Genomic DNA, 16343 nt, shown 5'->3' with positions numbered 1-16343 from the left:
CTTTTTTCTATTGTGGTCAAAAACACATAACATAAAACTTGCTATTGACTTCTCAAAAGTGTACAGTAGTTAAGATAGTAGCATTAACTGTATACACACTGTGCAACAGATCTCTAGAACTTTTTCATCTTGCAAAACTGAAACTCCGTATCTATTGAACAACTTCTCTTTTTCCCCCTCCTCCTCCTGCCCCTGGCAATCAGCATTCTATTTTCTAAGAATCTGACTGTTTTAGATATCTCATATAAGTGGAATCATGATGTGTTTGTCTTTTGGTGACTAGCTTATTCCACTTAGCACAAAGTCCTCAAGGTTCATCTATGTTGTAGCATATGACATGCTTTTCTTCATTTTTAAAGACTGAACAATATTCCATTGTACGCATATACTACATTTTCTTTGTTCGTTCTTCTGCTGACGGACATATAGGTTGCTTCCAAATCTTGGCTATTGTGAATAACGTTGCAGTGAACGTGGATGTGCAAATAACTCTTCAAGATCTGATTTTCAACTCTTTTGGGTAAATACCCAGAAGTGGGATTACTGGGTATAGTAATTCTATGTTTAAATGTGTGAGGAAACTCCATACTGTTTACAATACCAGCTGTACCATTTTACATTCCCACCAACAGTGCACGAGAGTTTCAATTTCTCTACATTCTCACTAATTGTTATTTTCTTGGGTTTTCTTTTTTGGTTTTTTGGATAGTGTCCATTCTAATGGGTGTGAGGTAATATCACATTGTGCATTTTTCTGATGATTAGTGATATTGAGCATCTTTTCATATATTTGTTGGCCATATATTGGCCATTTGTGCATCTTCTTTGGAGGTATGTCTACTCAAGTTCTTAGCTCATTTTTTTTTTTTTTTTTTTTTTGCAGTACGCGGGCCTCTCACTGTTGTGGCCTCTCCCGCTGCGGAGCGCAGGCTCCAGATGCGCAGGCCCAGCAGCCATGGCTCACGGGCCCAGCCGCTCCGCGGCATGTGGGATCCTCCCGGACCAGGGCACGAACCCTTGTCCCCTGCATCGGCAGGCGGACTCTCAACCACTGCGCCACAAGGGAAGCCCTTAGCTCATTTTTAAATAGGACTTTTTTCTTTTTTTATTTGTAGGAGTTCCTTATGTATTCTGGATATTGACCTTTTATCAGATATATGGTTTGCAAGTATTTTCTCCCATACAGTAGGTTTTCTCACTCTATTAGTTTTTTCCTTTGCTCCACGGACATTTTAAGTTAATATAGTCCCATTTGTCTATTTTTGCTTTTGTTGCCTGTGCTTTTAGTGCCGTATTCAAGAAATCATTGCCAAATCCAACATTACGAAGTTTTCCTATGTGTTTTTCTAGGGGTTTTATAGATTTGGGTCTTATTTTCATGTCTTTAACCCATTGTGAGTTAATTTTTATATATGGTGTAACATAAGGGTCCAACTTAATTCTTTTTTTTTTTTTTTTTTTTTTTTCGGTACATGGGCCTCTCACTGATGTGGCCTCTCCCATTGCGGAGCACAGGCTCCGGACGCACAGGCCCAGCGGCCATGGCTCACGGGCCCAGCCGCTCCACGGCACGTGGGATCTTCCCAGACCGGGGCACGAACCCGTGTCCCCTGCATCAGCAGGCGGACTCTCAACCACTGTGCCACCAGGGAAGCCCCCCAACTTAATTCTTTTGCAGCTTTATATTCTGTTTTTCCAGCACCATTTGTTCAAGAGACTAGCCTTTCCATATTGTATATCTTTGGCACCTTTGTTGACGATCATTTGGCCATATATGTAAGGGTTTATTTCTGTGTTCTCTATTTTGTTCTATTGGTCTGTATATATAGGACCATTCAGTGACAGACCACAGGTTAATGAATAAAGTTAACTTGATTTAAAATATGAGAATCATACTTGACTAGGAAACCGGTTATGGGGCTGTGGACTTCTTTATAGATTAGTCAAAGTTTTTTTTTTTTTTTTCTTTACAGCTTTATTGAGATAATTCACATGTCATACAGCCGATCCCTTTAAGGTGTACAATTCAGTGTGTTTTGGTATATTCACAGGGTTGTGCAACCACTACCACCATATAACTCTAAAACATTTTCCTGTTCTTCAAAAAGATACTCCACACCCATCAGCTATCACTCTCCAGCATCAACCCCCCAGTCCCAGCCTTAAGTAAGCATCAGTCTACTTTCTATCTCTATGGATTTGCCTATTCTGGACACTTTGTGTAAATGGAATCATACAATATGTGGCCTTTTGTGATTAACCTCTTTCATTTACTATGTTTTCAAGCTTTATCCATTTTGTAGCATGTATCAGTACTTCATTTCTTTTCATTGCCAAATACATTACACTGTATAGATACATTACACTTTATTCAGCATTTGATGGATATTTTTGTTGCTTTCCCATTTGAACTATTATTAATAATGCTGGTATGAACATTCCTGTTTATACTCAAAGACTGTTAATGTAAGTGTTTGGAAATAAAGAAGAGAACCCTTGTGGAGGTCCTGATGTCTGGCATTGTGAGAAGGACATTATGCTTCAAGGAAAACTGTGCATTGTTTAGATCACATTCTTCCAGCTATCTGATTCTAGTCTTCCTTCATCTTTGAACGGCTCCCTGTGTAGACAGCTGATAGCAAAGCAAAATAATTCCTCTCTATAGACCAATAAATTCTGACAGGTGGAGGGTTACTCGCCTTCCCTCCCCAACTGAGGAAGAGGCCAGTTTTACTTTCATTTAGACATTAATTTCAATATTTCTGATCTATAAATATGAGTCTAAAAAATAATCTCCTTGAACTGGTTGTAATATCTTATTAGTTTTGTTATTAATGAATTAAATAAAATCATTAACACATTTTCATTTTAAAACCTGTATGGGAGTCATGATTTCGCTTTTTTTGAAAATGATCTTTTAACAACATGCTCGATATTTGGCTGCCTCCAAAACTTCTCCATTTTCTGGTGGAATTAGAATTTCAGTGGCTCTGAAAAGTATCCACCAGTTGGTTGAGAAATTTCTGAAATCTCAACAAAGGTAGCTAACATATCACTGTACTGTCAAATTTAAGTACATTCTAAGAGAGTTTTTTTCTGGATAGTCTTGAAGTTACAGGAAAGTTTTGAGCAGAAGAACTCAAGAAGACTTCTCAATTCGTGGATATGTGAGTACCACATTTATAAGTTTTTCTAGCCTACTTGGATCATTGTAGAGAGCTAATAAGGATAGCGACTATAAAGCAATGGCTGTCACTATCATCTTAACCAAAAAGCCAGGAGTAGACCTCCATAACCAAAAATGTAGCAGGGAAGATGGGGCTATCATGGTTTCTGATACTTCCTATTCATGGTCTCAGAAGCTTCCCCACATATATGACAACCCTACTATACAGGGTTCACCAAACGGTGATTCAGGAGTGAGAACTTCAGGTATATGCTAGACATGAGCAACTCACTAGATTCTAGTATCCATTACATCATCTAGTTAGTGTTTCCCAAATATCCATCCACTGTCCAGCTGTACAACAGAATCACCTTTGGAACATGTTGGAGTTTACTAGATTCCATCCCAGAGATTCCTATTCAGGAAGGCTGACATAGAACCCAGGAATTTGAATCTGATTGAACACTCTAGCTGACTCTCATTTTCACACAAGGTTTGAAGTTAGTGGATATGATACTAACAAAGAGAAATATTTTGTAATTTTGCAATATAATTCATGTGTTTTCTTATATTGCTTTCTAAGCATCTTCCACAATGACAAGAATAGCTAACATTCACCTTTCATGCCTCACTGTGCCAAGGAATTAAATCAAACTTTCTATGAGCAAGGAACATCACAGAGTCTTAACTTATTTCATAAAGATTCCATAGGCCACCATAATTGGTTTCTTTTGAACTTAACTTAATATACAAGTCAGTTTCCTTTTTATAATGTCAAATTCTACAGATAACTATTTCAAAATCAATTGTGTATTTGATTTCTACATGGTGAACCTACAAGATAGTAATATATTAGAAACATTTTGTATTTTTATTAATTCCTCAGTTATGAATTGTTTGTTCTTTATATTTCTTAGGTTTTATAAACCCAAACATATAGCTAGGATCTTTCAGAGAAGTCATACTTTCCATAGCTGGAGACAATTTCATTTAAAGCAAAATTAAAATCATTATAGTATACACTGACCTGGTGATTCGAAAATCCCACATAAGTGATCAAACAGTTTTAATGAGGTGATGATGATGTACAGATATTTTGGAAAAAGTGCCTATATGTAAATACGTAAGTTTCTGGGTTGGCACTCATGCGAGGGTATCTCAGTGTCAGTTTTATGCCTAGTGTTAGACTTTTGAAGGTGCATGTGTTTTTCAGAAAGTAAAACTACATCACATAATAAATGACTATGCATCGAAATGCTTCATTTGGCCTTGGGCCAACTCTCCTTCGGGTGAGCATGTGGTAGTCTATCATTTGGTTCTCTGTTGCTGGTCTTGCTTAATCTCTGAGGCTCTTGAGGTGGGCTCAACTTATGAATTTGCAAAATATGTACACTTTGCATAAGTAATATTATAGCACACTGTAATCAAATACATGTAATTTATTATAAGAAAGTTTTCAGGCTTCACAAAATAATGTCAGACTAAATTGTTAGCTTCTAGAACAAAGCAAAAATTTTTTTTTTTTTTTTTTTTTTTTTCGGTACGCGGGCCTCTCACTGTTGTGGCCTCTCCCGTTGTGGAGCACAGGCTCCGGACACGCAGGCTCAGCGGCCATGGCTCACGGGCCCAGCCGCTTCGCGGCATGTGGGATCTTCCCAGACCAGGGCACGAACCCACGTCCCCCGCATTGGCAGGCAGACTCTCAACCACTGCGCCACCAGGGAAGCCCCCAAAAATTTTTAAAAATCCACAAGATTCAGTATCCTTCCCTTTAAAGCTATGTCAGGTCAAATTTACATTTCTGGCAAAGATAATATCTTGTTTTCGTTTTTGAAACTATACTATTTAACCCCCTTCTAAAATTTTTATTAATAAAGCTCAATTTCACCTCTCATTAATGTGTTTGTTTCTATTCTCAGAATCATAAATATGAATTCCATTTCCTTTGAGGACCCAGCTAGGTATTAGACTATTTTCAACTGTTCACTCTATTGTTACTGTATTCACAAAATAAAGAAGAGGCTTAGATTATTGTTCAAGTTTTGTCACACTTCAATAAGGAAATAAGTAGTATTCTGATTTTTTCCATAGACATGTACCATGTTGGTGCCCATGGCTTTCTTTTAAAAGTAATGTGATATGAAGGAACAAAACTTAGCTTGTAGGCCAGATAATTATTAATGTAGAATTTAACAGTGCTTTGCTCAATTAAACAAAAACCAAGAGCAGGATTCAGACACAAGATTTTCTAGACTAACTGGTCGCTTTATTTCAGCTTATATAAATACATTTTTAGAAAACTAACACCTTATAATTTTAGTTTTAAAGTTTTTTTCTTCTAAAAACAATACAAAAAAAAAACCTGAGAAAGTATGTGATCCATATATACATGTAGAATCTAATCAAAGATACTAGTTAAGTAAAGAACTTTGTAGTGGCTTAATCAAGAAGAAACTAGCTCTAAAGCCAGCAACATCTCCAAAGACAATCATAGTGTTGGGAACCATCCTAGGACAAGAACAAGAGGGTTGGTTGCTCAAGATCTGCCCGCTGATTAGGACAAGTTCTTGTTCATTATTCATCCAATTCAAAAGTTTAATAGTGTATAAACATGTAAGTCATTCATCTATATTTTCAAACTTTATTTGAAACTATTGTGTTAATGGTAATCGACAAGAATCTATGCTGGACATCAGTATTATGCCTAGGAACCTATAGAAAATGTACTAACAACTTCAGAGCAAATTTTTTATTATTTCTAAAAGCAGATGACCACATCTATAAATTAAATACTAGAGCTTTCTTAAAATGCAGTGTGTTATAATTTGAATTTTGTGTAAAGCGGGACTATAATGGACCTCCTCAAGGAGGTTTTATTACTAGAACTAGATTGGAAGTGGAAATAAAATCACAGAAACCTCCTGTTTAATTGGAGACAAACAGGGATGTTTATTTACTTACTTTAATAATTAATTCAGCAAGGCTAATGCCATGGAATGGAGAAACTACTGAGATACCTTTGTTATTCTTTGATTTTTTTCCCCCATATTTTCACAATTAAGACTGTTTTGGACAACTATTTCCCCCAACAGCTGTGTGCAAAAGAGAGCTACGCTATTATATAGCTCAATAACTAGGCTTAGCATCTCTAGGATAAAAAAAAGTACTGAATATGAATTTCAGTAAAAGGTTTTCGATTTGAATCTCATTTTGACACTTTGCTAACTGTTCTCGCAGTGAAGGATCGCTGTGTCTCTTTTATTTGTTTCAGTCTTGAAATAATAAATTATTCTGAAGCAGAGTAGACAACCTGCCAATCGCAAGGATGCCAGACTTCAGGTGCACCTTGTGGGTAGAGGATTGGCAGGTTGTGTACCACTCCTAGAATCCTTCTGCCAGAGGGGCTAGTCTGCTGAAAGTAAAATGGGTTTCTGTAGAGACAGATAAATACCTAACACCTGTTTTTCAACATGCAATTTGCACCACTATAAAACTGAAAACCAAGAAGAATTGGTATAGCAGCTATTGTTTCAACCTAAGAAGCAGTGACAGTAATGAAAACATCACACACGTCTGGTCCAATAAAACTCTTGGTTTTCTGTGTTTTGTGTGGGCAACCAAATAAAGTAAAAATAGAGAAAAGAGAGAAGATGTATCACCTTGGCCTAAATGTGCTGTGTAAATCTACTGTGGTTTACTTGTAGAGCTAATATATTAATAATAACTTAAAAATGACTTTAAGAAATCCCAAGAAGTTCTATAGTTTATTACTTGTAGCAACTAAAAGTAAATACTCAAACCTATCATGAACCTACTTTAGGCTGAAAAGCCAAGATACTGGCTGTATTGTAGAATGAGAAATGAACCAAAATGATGGTATAAATTTTCAATGGCATGCCCTAGCCGTGAATGTAGGTAGAAAGTCATGCTGAATCATTATCAATTTATTTAGGCAAAAATTATACCTTCTAGATTACAAAATCCATTTATTGATTTAAGCTTAATTTTATAACTAGCATCACAAAATCAGACTGTTCATAGATATCGCTGATGTATTCTGAATGTAAGCCTAAGGACTCTATCACTATTTTAGAGAAGTATATTTTACCTCTACAGTGAAGTGTGTGTGAAATATTGTAAGACTAAAAAATACATATTTAATTTTTTACCCTTAAATAGGGATGGTTATTTTAAAAGATGAACCTTTAAGATGCCAGAATATCAACATTCACATCTAAAGATGACAAAGCACTCTGATATTTACAAACGTAAAATAAGCAGTTATAACTAAACTTTTGGTAAACAAGTGCCTCATTACTGTCAACACACTTGTCTTATTAGTACTGGTACAGAAACAGTAGTATGAGTAAAATAAAAATAAAGTTTTACCCATAACTTTAGCTTAAAAGGAGCCCGTGCTCCTTTTAAGCTAAAGTTATGGGTAAAACTACCTATAGGAATTGATCTTCCATTACTTCACCTATTCCATAAAGAAATTATTCTAGAGACCTCCAAGTTCGTTCTATTCTTTTCTCTCCCTTTATGAACTTGTTTACATGCAATCAACCAGGTGCCTTCATGCTATAAATCAAGGAGTGATAGGCAGTTTTCAGGCTCAGCTTAGTCAATTTTCTCTAGTCTTAAAATTTTATTTGGGTTTTATTTAGGCTTAATTTCACAACTACACCCAACATTTCACTTTCACATATGAATAATTTAATTATTTGAATAGATACTCAGAATATCCATTATGAAAACTGAAAAAATATATTTAGAAAACCCCTAAAACAATGTAGAATACATTTTGTACTTTTTATTTACTAATCTTACGGTCCATTCTTGGTTACAAAGGAAATAAGAGTAACAGCCCACAATATTCTACATGATTTATAAAATAAATCACACATGAAAATCAAAATCCCCCTTTCCCAAATATAATACATTGCGTTTTGGATGCCTTGCATGTCAGTACTAAACTTCACCTAACACTGCCCCAGTCCCTTTTCGATTACAACAGGCAAAATTTATGACCTCTTATCCCCAGTACATTAATGATCTATTGAACTAAGTTTTGATCCTTATAAAGTTAAAATACCTTTCCTAATTTATGGAAGTGCAAATGTTGTCTAAGACAGCACTGACAATAGAAATTTCTGTGATGAAAATATTCTGTATCTACACTGTTCAGTAGGTAGCTACTGAGTCTTTTGAATGTGGCTAGTGGGACTAAGGAACTTAATTTTAAATTGTATTTGAGTTAAAGTTAAATAACCACATGTTTTGAGTTAATTACTACTGGTCTAGCAGTCCCTTCAAACACTCAGGTAAGTGTTAGAAATGGAAGGTAGGTTATGGACAATCTAGGAATCTGAAATTATGAAATATTATGTTTTAAAAACTCTGTCATTGGACTTCCCTGGTGACACAGTGGTTAAGAATCCGCCTGCCAATGCAGGGGACACGGGTTCGAGCCCTGGACCGGGAAGATCCCACATGCCGTGGAGCAACTAAGCCCGTGCGCCTCAACTACTGCGCCTGCGCTCTAGAGCCCGCGAGCCACAACTACTAAGCCTGTGTGCCACAACTACTGAAGCCCGCGTGCCTAGAGCCCGTGCTCCGCAACAAGAGAAGCCACCGCAATCAGAAGCCCGCGCACCACAACCAAGAGTAGCCCTCGCTCACAGCAACTAGAGAAAGCCCGCGCGCAGCAATGAAGACCCGATGCAGCCAAAAATAAAATAAACAAAAATTTAAAAATAGTTTAAAAAAAACCTGTCATTCATCCCTTCAGTATGAATTTTTCCAGAAGGTTCACATTAAAAAAAAAGTGAAACCCAAACCAACCAAATTCTTTAGGCTGCTTTTCTGTATGAATCATCTTTTTGTAAAGAGGTGTAAGACTGGTTTTGTTGCCAACTCTGCCTCCTCTTCTACAGATAGAACTGTAGTGATTAGGTTCCTGCATTTATTTAGGTTATTCTCCTAAAAAACATGGTTTCCATACTGCAAATAAATGACAGGAACTTTTCCACCTAATTACCCCAGACAACACAAATGTTCTTTCCAAAAGCGGAGACTGGAACCACAAGCCCCCTCACATTGCCTGTTACATCTGTTTATGCTCCTAGAAGTGACATCCACGTCGTAGACAGGGAATGCCAATTTCTTGGGAAAGCACCCAGAATTTGGTGAGGCTTGAAGAAAAGATTCCACTGTTCAAAGTAAGAGATACATAGAATTGAGCAGCTACAAAGCTCTTTTGAAATTAAGCAAGAAAAGATTTGCTTCCAGAGTATAAATTCTGTGTATAGACTTGCCGGAGTTCGTATGCAGCCATAATCATTTACTAGCGATAAAGCTGTAGGTAAGTTACAAAACCTAAACCTCAGTTTTCCCATCTGTAAAATGTAGATAATAATAGCTCTGTTGGAAAAACTCCTGTAAGACTTTGAAATGGGCAAAAGATTATTGAGTGTCCTTTCAGTGGAATGCTGGATGTAATCTAAAGGACTCTGGAGTTTCATGGTTCTACAGTAGTTTGCACCTTTGCCTGCCTTTGACTTTTTACAACTCTATAAGCCCTAGAAACTTAATGATACTGTAAATGGTTCTTATCTATACATATGCAAAATTATTTTGTTCCTTAGAGATACAGTTGATCACTGCCCTGTATAGGAGATAATTCAAAATATTACATTTTAGTGCATTATTAACCAGTTTTGCCTCTTTTCTGATTTTCCATAAAGCTTTGCTCTTCACATTCTCATTTGGATGGGTTGCAATATTTTGGTGTTCCCTCCCTGATGAGTCAAATAACATTTTTGACACAGTTTCATTTTACATTTCTGTTAGAGTATATTTTTACCTTCTTGAAAAATTATCCTTAAAAGTTTCTACTCCACAGTTTTTTTGAGAGTTGGTTTAAAGGTCTATATTGACGGTTATGACTGGTTTTATATTTTGCAGTAAGGCTGTAACACTTCCGAAATTTTTGATGGGGAAAGGAGGGGGTAACTGAGCATTTATAAAAGGGGAGTCTGAAAAGCTCTTTCCTGATAAGGAAGTCAGAAGATTTCCTCACCTCTTTCTTTTTAGCAGCGGAAGGTCAAGGTGGGTGTTAGGCGAAGCACAGTGGCCTAAGCGGAGGAGTGGAGGCCACTCTGGATCTGGGCCTAGGTGCCGGCCTTGCCTGCCAGGAGCGTGGCCCAGGGCTTTGGATGCCCTGGGGTCACGGAGTTAACTGCAGACTGCGTGGAGCCCCAGCAGCAGACAGCCCAAGAACCCAGTTCTCGCGAAACCAGGACCCGAGCTGAAGGGCAGGATTTGCCCCAGGCCCGAGGGGCCCCTCGCCCACGGCCGAGGGGGTGGGGCGGCCTCGCCTCAGGCCGGTGCTTTTCGCCCTCCGTTGGCCGCCAGAGGCTCCCTCTCTCTCCCTCTCCTGGGATTTTGCTGCCGGGCTCCCTCTCTCTGCGGCCCTAGAGTTAATCCCATCAGCCGAGGTGAGGCACCTGTTACCCCAGGCCTTCCTCACCCCCGCGGCCTCTCCCCCGTTACACCCCCGCTACGCCGCCAGCCAAACGGCGCGGCGCGGGCGGCCGCACGTGGGCGAAGCCCCTGCCCGGGCTGGGACCCCCTCCCCAGGTCGGCCAGAGTGTGCGAGCGCGTCGGGGCCCGGGCCGCCGCCCGCCCGCAATGGCGTTAGAGAGCGCAGCGCGCCTCCCGGGGCCGCCCGCCGCGGGCCGGGCGCGCGTGGGGGGCCGCGGCGCGCGTGGAAGCGGCCGCCGCAGCCGCCCATCGCGCTGCGCCGGGAGGAGCGGGTGGAGGGGCAGCGAGCGGGCCGGCGCCGAGCCGAGCCGCGGCCACCGTGGGGCGGGGGGCGCCTCGGAGGCGGGGGTGGGAGCCGCGGCGGCCCGACCCTCCCCACCGGCGGCGGCTCCCGCTCTGGTAAGGGGGAGGATGTGCGCGGGGCGAGGAGCTGGGGAGGGTGGAGATGAGGAGGAAAAAATCGGGATGTACAAAGGCTGAGTTGCAGGCTGAGGGTGGGGGTGGGCTGCGGTTGGGGAGCGTTAGGCTGAGAATCGGAGGCAGTATCGGTGGGATCTATTGTTTCCTGGCACACTGGGAGGAAAAACAAAGGGATTTATTAGTATTACCCTGTAATTTTTTTTCTTCTTTTTTTAATGTGGACGGGGAGCTCGGCTGTCCCCATGCCACACTGGGATCCGCCTGGCAGCCGCCGGGAGCCGCAGCCAATGTGTTAGGACTTCAGGTGCTTCTTGGCACAAAGCTAGACAGCGACCTCCTACCATAGCGCTTGGCGTCACCTGCTCTCCCGGCCCTGCCCCTGCCCGGGGCCGAGGGATTGCGTCCCGAACCAGGCTCGGGAATCGGCTGTCTCTCAAGTTGGTGTTATTTATGTTTGTCTTTTGTGAGGGCAGGTTTTGAATACCCCGGCGGCCCCAGCGCCCCCGCCCCCCGCCCCTTCGGGTTCGAATTGGCGGGGGAGGGAGTGGGGGGGTGTTGGGGGGAGGGGAGGGTGTGTACGGCTTAAACAAATGTCAGGGTAGAAGGAGATTGTCGAAGCTTGACAAAAAAAAACAGGCACCACACTCTGAAGCCTTTCTTGTTTGTCTGCATGGGCCATGCATGCGTGCTGGGCCAGGAGCCGAGTCTGGAGACGGTTTAAGTGAAAGTGTGTGCTTCCTCATCTGATGGTGCGTGAGGGTGATAGGGCTCCGCCTAATATTAAAAAACAAAACAAAAACAAAATGAAAAATCTTTAGAACTACAACGTCTGCTCCTCAGCGGATCTTGAAGTATTTGCTTGCTGGCATATTGATGTGAAATACAGCTGTGGGCTAGAGGAGACTAGCCAGCACGTATTGCGTTGTATTCTGAGCTTGTAGTAAGTTAGAGGCAAGTGTAATAAATCAGGGCTATGAAAAGAGGTTTCATGGTCCTTTATTTTCTGATCATCACGTTCTCATACATTTATTCCCATGATATCCTGTATCCCACTCTATAATTAATAATGTTCACTCTTAGGAAACTTCCAAATATTTGATGTAGTTCTGAACTTACTGCCATTTAAGAACTTTCTTCTCTTTTTTTTGGTCTGAAATTGTTTTGGGGATGCTGTAGATGAGAATATTGGACCAGAAAGAGTGAAATAAGCCTCTGTAGACACGTTTTGGAGTTTGTAAACATAGATTTTGAACTTTCAATTGTGCTTGTACAGAAAGAATAAATTCTACCTGATGTGGAGAATCTCAAGTGAATTTCATTTTTCTGGACAGTTTGATGATTTCTTAAAGATCTAGGAACTGCTGGTTTCTTTTAAGGTCATTCACAAAACCAACCAAAACTTGGACTAAAGTATTGCTTTGAAGTGTACTTATGTGTCACTTGTATGTGTGTATGTGTGTGATTTTGGTAGGGGTCTCAAGTTATGTTTGAAACAGTTTTGTTACCAAAGACCAATCAGAGTTATATCCTTTAAATTCTTGGCTTTGAAATTCCCATTTCAATATGTAATTTCTTCTTATTTGACGTGTGGCCAAGCCACTTTGAAAAAAAAATGTGTAATAGTTGACTAAACGTAAATTCAAATAAGTAAATGATTTCAGAAATTCGTTCTTTTCTATTACAGATGAACCTCTAGTCTTGCTTTGAAAAAGCCATTTTGTGTAACTCTTGACTGAATAATTTCCTAATACACCTGTTGGGAGGATCACTGACACAGTATGCCATTTGAGAGGTACTTTTTCTTGACCAGATACTGGTGATTAGAGAAGAGAGGTGTTTTGTGTTGTTTTTTTTTTTTTTCCTGATCATTATGAACATTGGCTTTTCAACCCTGAAGTAAAAATGTTGAAAACCGAATCTTCAGGTGAACGTACCACTCTCAGAAGTGCCTCTCCTCACAGGAATGCATATAGAACTGAGTTCCAGGCACTGAAAAGTACCTTTGACAAACCCAAGTCAGATGGGGAACAAAAAACAAAAGAAGGTGAGGGCTCCCAGCAGAGCAGGGGAAGGAAATATGGCTCCAATGTCAACAGAATTAAAAATCTATTTATGCAGATGGGTATGGAACCCAGTGAGAATGCTGCAGTCATTGCCAAAACAAGGGGGAAAGGTGGACCTTCATCCCCTCAGAGGCGAATGAAGCCCAAAGAATTTCTGGAAAAAACAGATGGCTCAGTTGTTAAGTTGGAGTCCTCTGTTTCAGAACGAATTAGTAGATTTGACACCATGTACGATGGCCCTTCATATTCTAAGTTCACAGAAACTCGCAAGATGTTTGAGAGAAGTGTGCATGAATCAGGACAGAACAACCGCTATTCCCCAAAGAAGGAGAAAAGTGGAGGGAGTGAACCTCAGGATGAATGGGGTGGTTCTAAGTCCAACAGAGGCAGTACTGATTCCTTGGACAGCCTTAGCTCCCGGACGGAGGCCGTCTCCCCAACTGTGAGTCAACTGAGTGCAGTATTGGAGAACACCGATTCCCCCAGTGCCATCATTTCTGAGAAGGCTGAGAACAGTGCATACTCAGTGACTGGGCATTATCCCCTGAATTTACCATCGGTTACTGTTACAAATCTTGACACCTTTGGGCACCTTAAGGATTCTAATTCTTGGTCTCCTCCAAGCAAACACAGTGACGATGCAGAGGATGCTCAGAAGAGTAATACAACTCCAGTACTAGAAGTGGCTTCGAAAAGTACCTCTCTAGCTTCAGTGCCCAGTGAAGAGGCACAGCAGAGCAAGGAAGCCGAGGACTCTACATCTAACCAAGAGACTCCTGACAGAATCGACAGAGACATTCCTGAAGAACCTTGTGCTGAAAACAAGGCAGTTACAGAGCCTGAAATCCCTTCACCACAAAACGAACCTTCAGAAGACGCAGAAGCTCATTTGGTTGGGAGTGAGGCAGCAATGCAACAGAAGAAAGAACTTGCAGGTGGTGATTTTACCTCTGCTAATGCTTCTAGATTCAGTTGTGGAAAGGAAGTATTCGAAGATTCAAATAATTTTGGGAGCTCCCATGTTTACATGCACAGTGACTATAATATATACAGGGTGAGATCCAGGTATAATTCAGACTGGGGAGAAACAGGCACTGAACAGGATGAGCAGGAAGATAGTGATGAAAACAATTACTATCAACCTGATATGGAATACTCAGAAATCGTTGGATTGCCAGAAGAAGAAGACATCCCGGCAAATAGGAAAATTAAGTTTAGTAGTGCTCCAATTAAGGTAAGTATGTTTTCTCAGTTTGTTTTTGAAGTTTTTTCTAAGTTTTTGTTTTTTTGTTTTTTTGTTTTTTGTTTTATTATTTGGGCCTGACTGTATGTAGACTAGCGTTGACAGCTATAAAGGATTCAAGGTTGTTGATATACACATGTTGTCAGGTGATTTTAAAAGTTTGGAGTTTGAGAGATATTATTTCCTGATGTGCTTTATAGTTGTATAAACCAGTACTGAGTAATACTGAAGTTGAAGAAGTTTGGGATTGTGAGAGACATTCCAATGGACGGGTGTATGAATAATATGAACACTGAAAACCAGGAGTGTTAGTTTGAAATAGAATTACTTCTTTAACTAGCTTTACTTGAAATTACCCATGAATAATAAAATTATCTGAATCGAAACACTGTAGGATATGAGGTATAATGTACAAAGGGAGAGTTATGATAACCTTGCAATAATATTCTTTATTTACTTGCTTAAAAAATCTGAGTTATCCCTTACTTAAGTGTAAGTGGATTGTGAGGAATGTTGGAACATTTTTTTTTGTACTGCTACTTGGTAGTGAATGTTGGATTCGTGGAAATATGTTAGCGGACTTAAATACTTTAATTGGAAAGCTATGACTCTAAATAGCTTTGAGTTCAGAATTCGTTATATGGCTTTAAAATGAAATTGTGTGAAAGGACGTTAAATTGATTTGCCATTCATGGATTTATTTTTACCTCTTAAAATCTGGATAAATGCCAATTGAATTCAGATGCTCTATTCTAATGACTTCACTTAGTTAACATTTGGAATAGAAGAATAGCACAAAGTACATCCGCAGCGGGTGGTGAAACATTATTAGCTGATAATGGCAGTGGGACAGGAGGTGTTTGGTTGAGTATCAGAATCTCCTGGAGTGCTTTTTCAAAGTGTACTTGTCCATCGGCTCAGCCCCAAGATGCTGGCATGCCCTCCTAGGGGAATCTGGGGGGGTTGTGGTGGCAGAATATGTAGTTTAAAACCACTTTCTAGGGGCTTTTAGCTTATACAGTGTGTATATATGATAGATTTGGAATTAGATCTGGTATCTTCTTAAATTTTCTCCTCAAAATCTAAAGTCACTGTCTATTGTTATTTCCATCTTATGAAACTTTCATATAAGGCTGTAAGATACATAATTTACATAGCAAAGATAAATATGACCTTTCTGTAATTATGAAATAAACTAATAATCTATGAAATTATTTACTGGTGTTAGCAGGCAAACTTTTCTTTCATAGTGTAAAGCAAAAGTTCTGGGCCAGAATGGGCCATGTCAAGTTAAACTATGTTTGAAATAACTACTGGAGTTGTGAATCTAGTTTTTAAGTAAGCTAAGTTTCTTTGCTGCTCTTTCCCACCTTCCTTTGTCATTCTCTCCCCTACTCCCCAATGGTAGGTACTCTCTTTAGAGTTGCCTTTCCCTCAGGCCTATCCAGCCAGCTTCTAAATTTCATCTTTTACATCCGCTTTGCAGGTGCTCCCCTTGGAACATCATCTTTTTACCCCTGAGGAAGAAAGCAATAAGATTAAATTGTTACACATTGAGCAAGGCAGGAATAACTGAACTGAACTCTTCAAGGAGTTTGTTGAAACCAGTGGCTGACTCCCTAATGGGGGATAGCAGTTTATGAAAATTTGGCAACCAAATGGGGCACCAGCCTTGTATTTGGGTCCTATGCTGCACAAAATGTAACTGCATAGTAATAGGTTTAATGGATTTTAAAGGATTTATCATTGAAATTTGGATGCTCTTTTGTGAACAAACCAGGTTTTGGGTGTGATACTTTGAAATTGAAGTGATTTTTTTTTCTGCCATTTATAACAAGCATTTTGCCTCTGAATTTTCACATAACAGACTGTGTATTTCACGTAACAAGGAATGAACTAGATTACA

General features: G+C 39.9%; 1 protein-coding gene across 2 annotated transcripts in view; it reads left to right on the top strand.

Moving 5' to 3' along the window:
• Positions 1 to 10626: 10626 nt before the first annotated feature.
• The window catches only part of LOC308622696 (neurabin-1-like), a 123883-nt gene continuing 118166 nt past the window's right edge, over positions 10627 to 16343 (top strand). The window contains exons 1-2 of one of the 2 annotated variants that reach the window (XM_081244297.1): positions 10627 to 10665; positions 12816 to 14428. In XM_081244297.1, the coding sequence (XP_081100423.1) occupies positions 13034 to 14428 (1395 nt within the window). In that variant the 5' untranslated portion in view covers positions 10627 to 10665; positions 12816 to 13033. Of the gene's footprint in view, positions 10666 to 12815; positions 14743 to 16343 lie in introns of those variants that run through there. The other variant, XM_081244296.1, reaches the window with a different exon arrangement.

The sequence above is a fragment of the Mesoplodon bidens genome (assembly GCF_964165515.1).
Source record: "Mesoplodon bidens genome assembly, chromosome: 9".
NCBI classification, from domain to species: domain Eukaryota; kingdom Metazoa; phylum Chordata; class Mammalia; order Artiodactyla; family Ziphiidae; genus Mesoplodon; species Mesoplodon bidens.
Note: the sequence above shows the minus strand (reverse complement) of the source record. Positions and strands in the feature narration are given on the sequence as shown.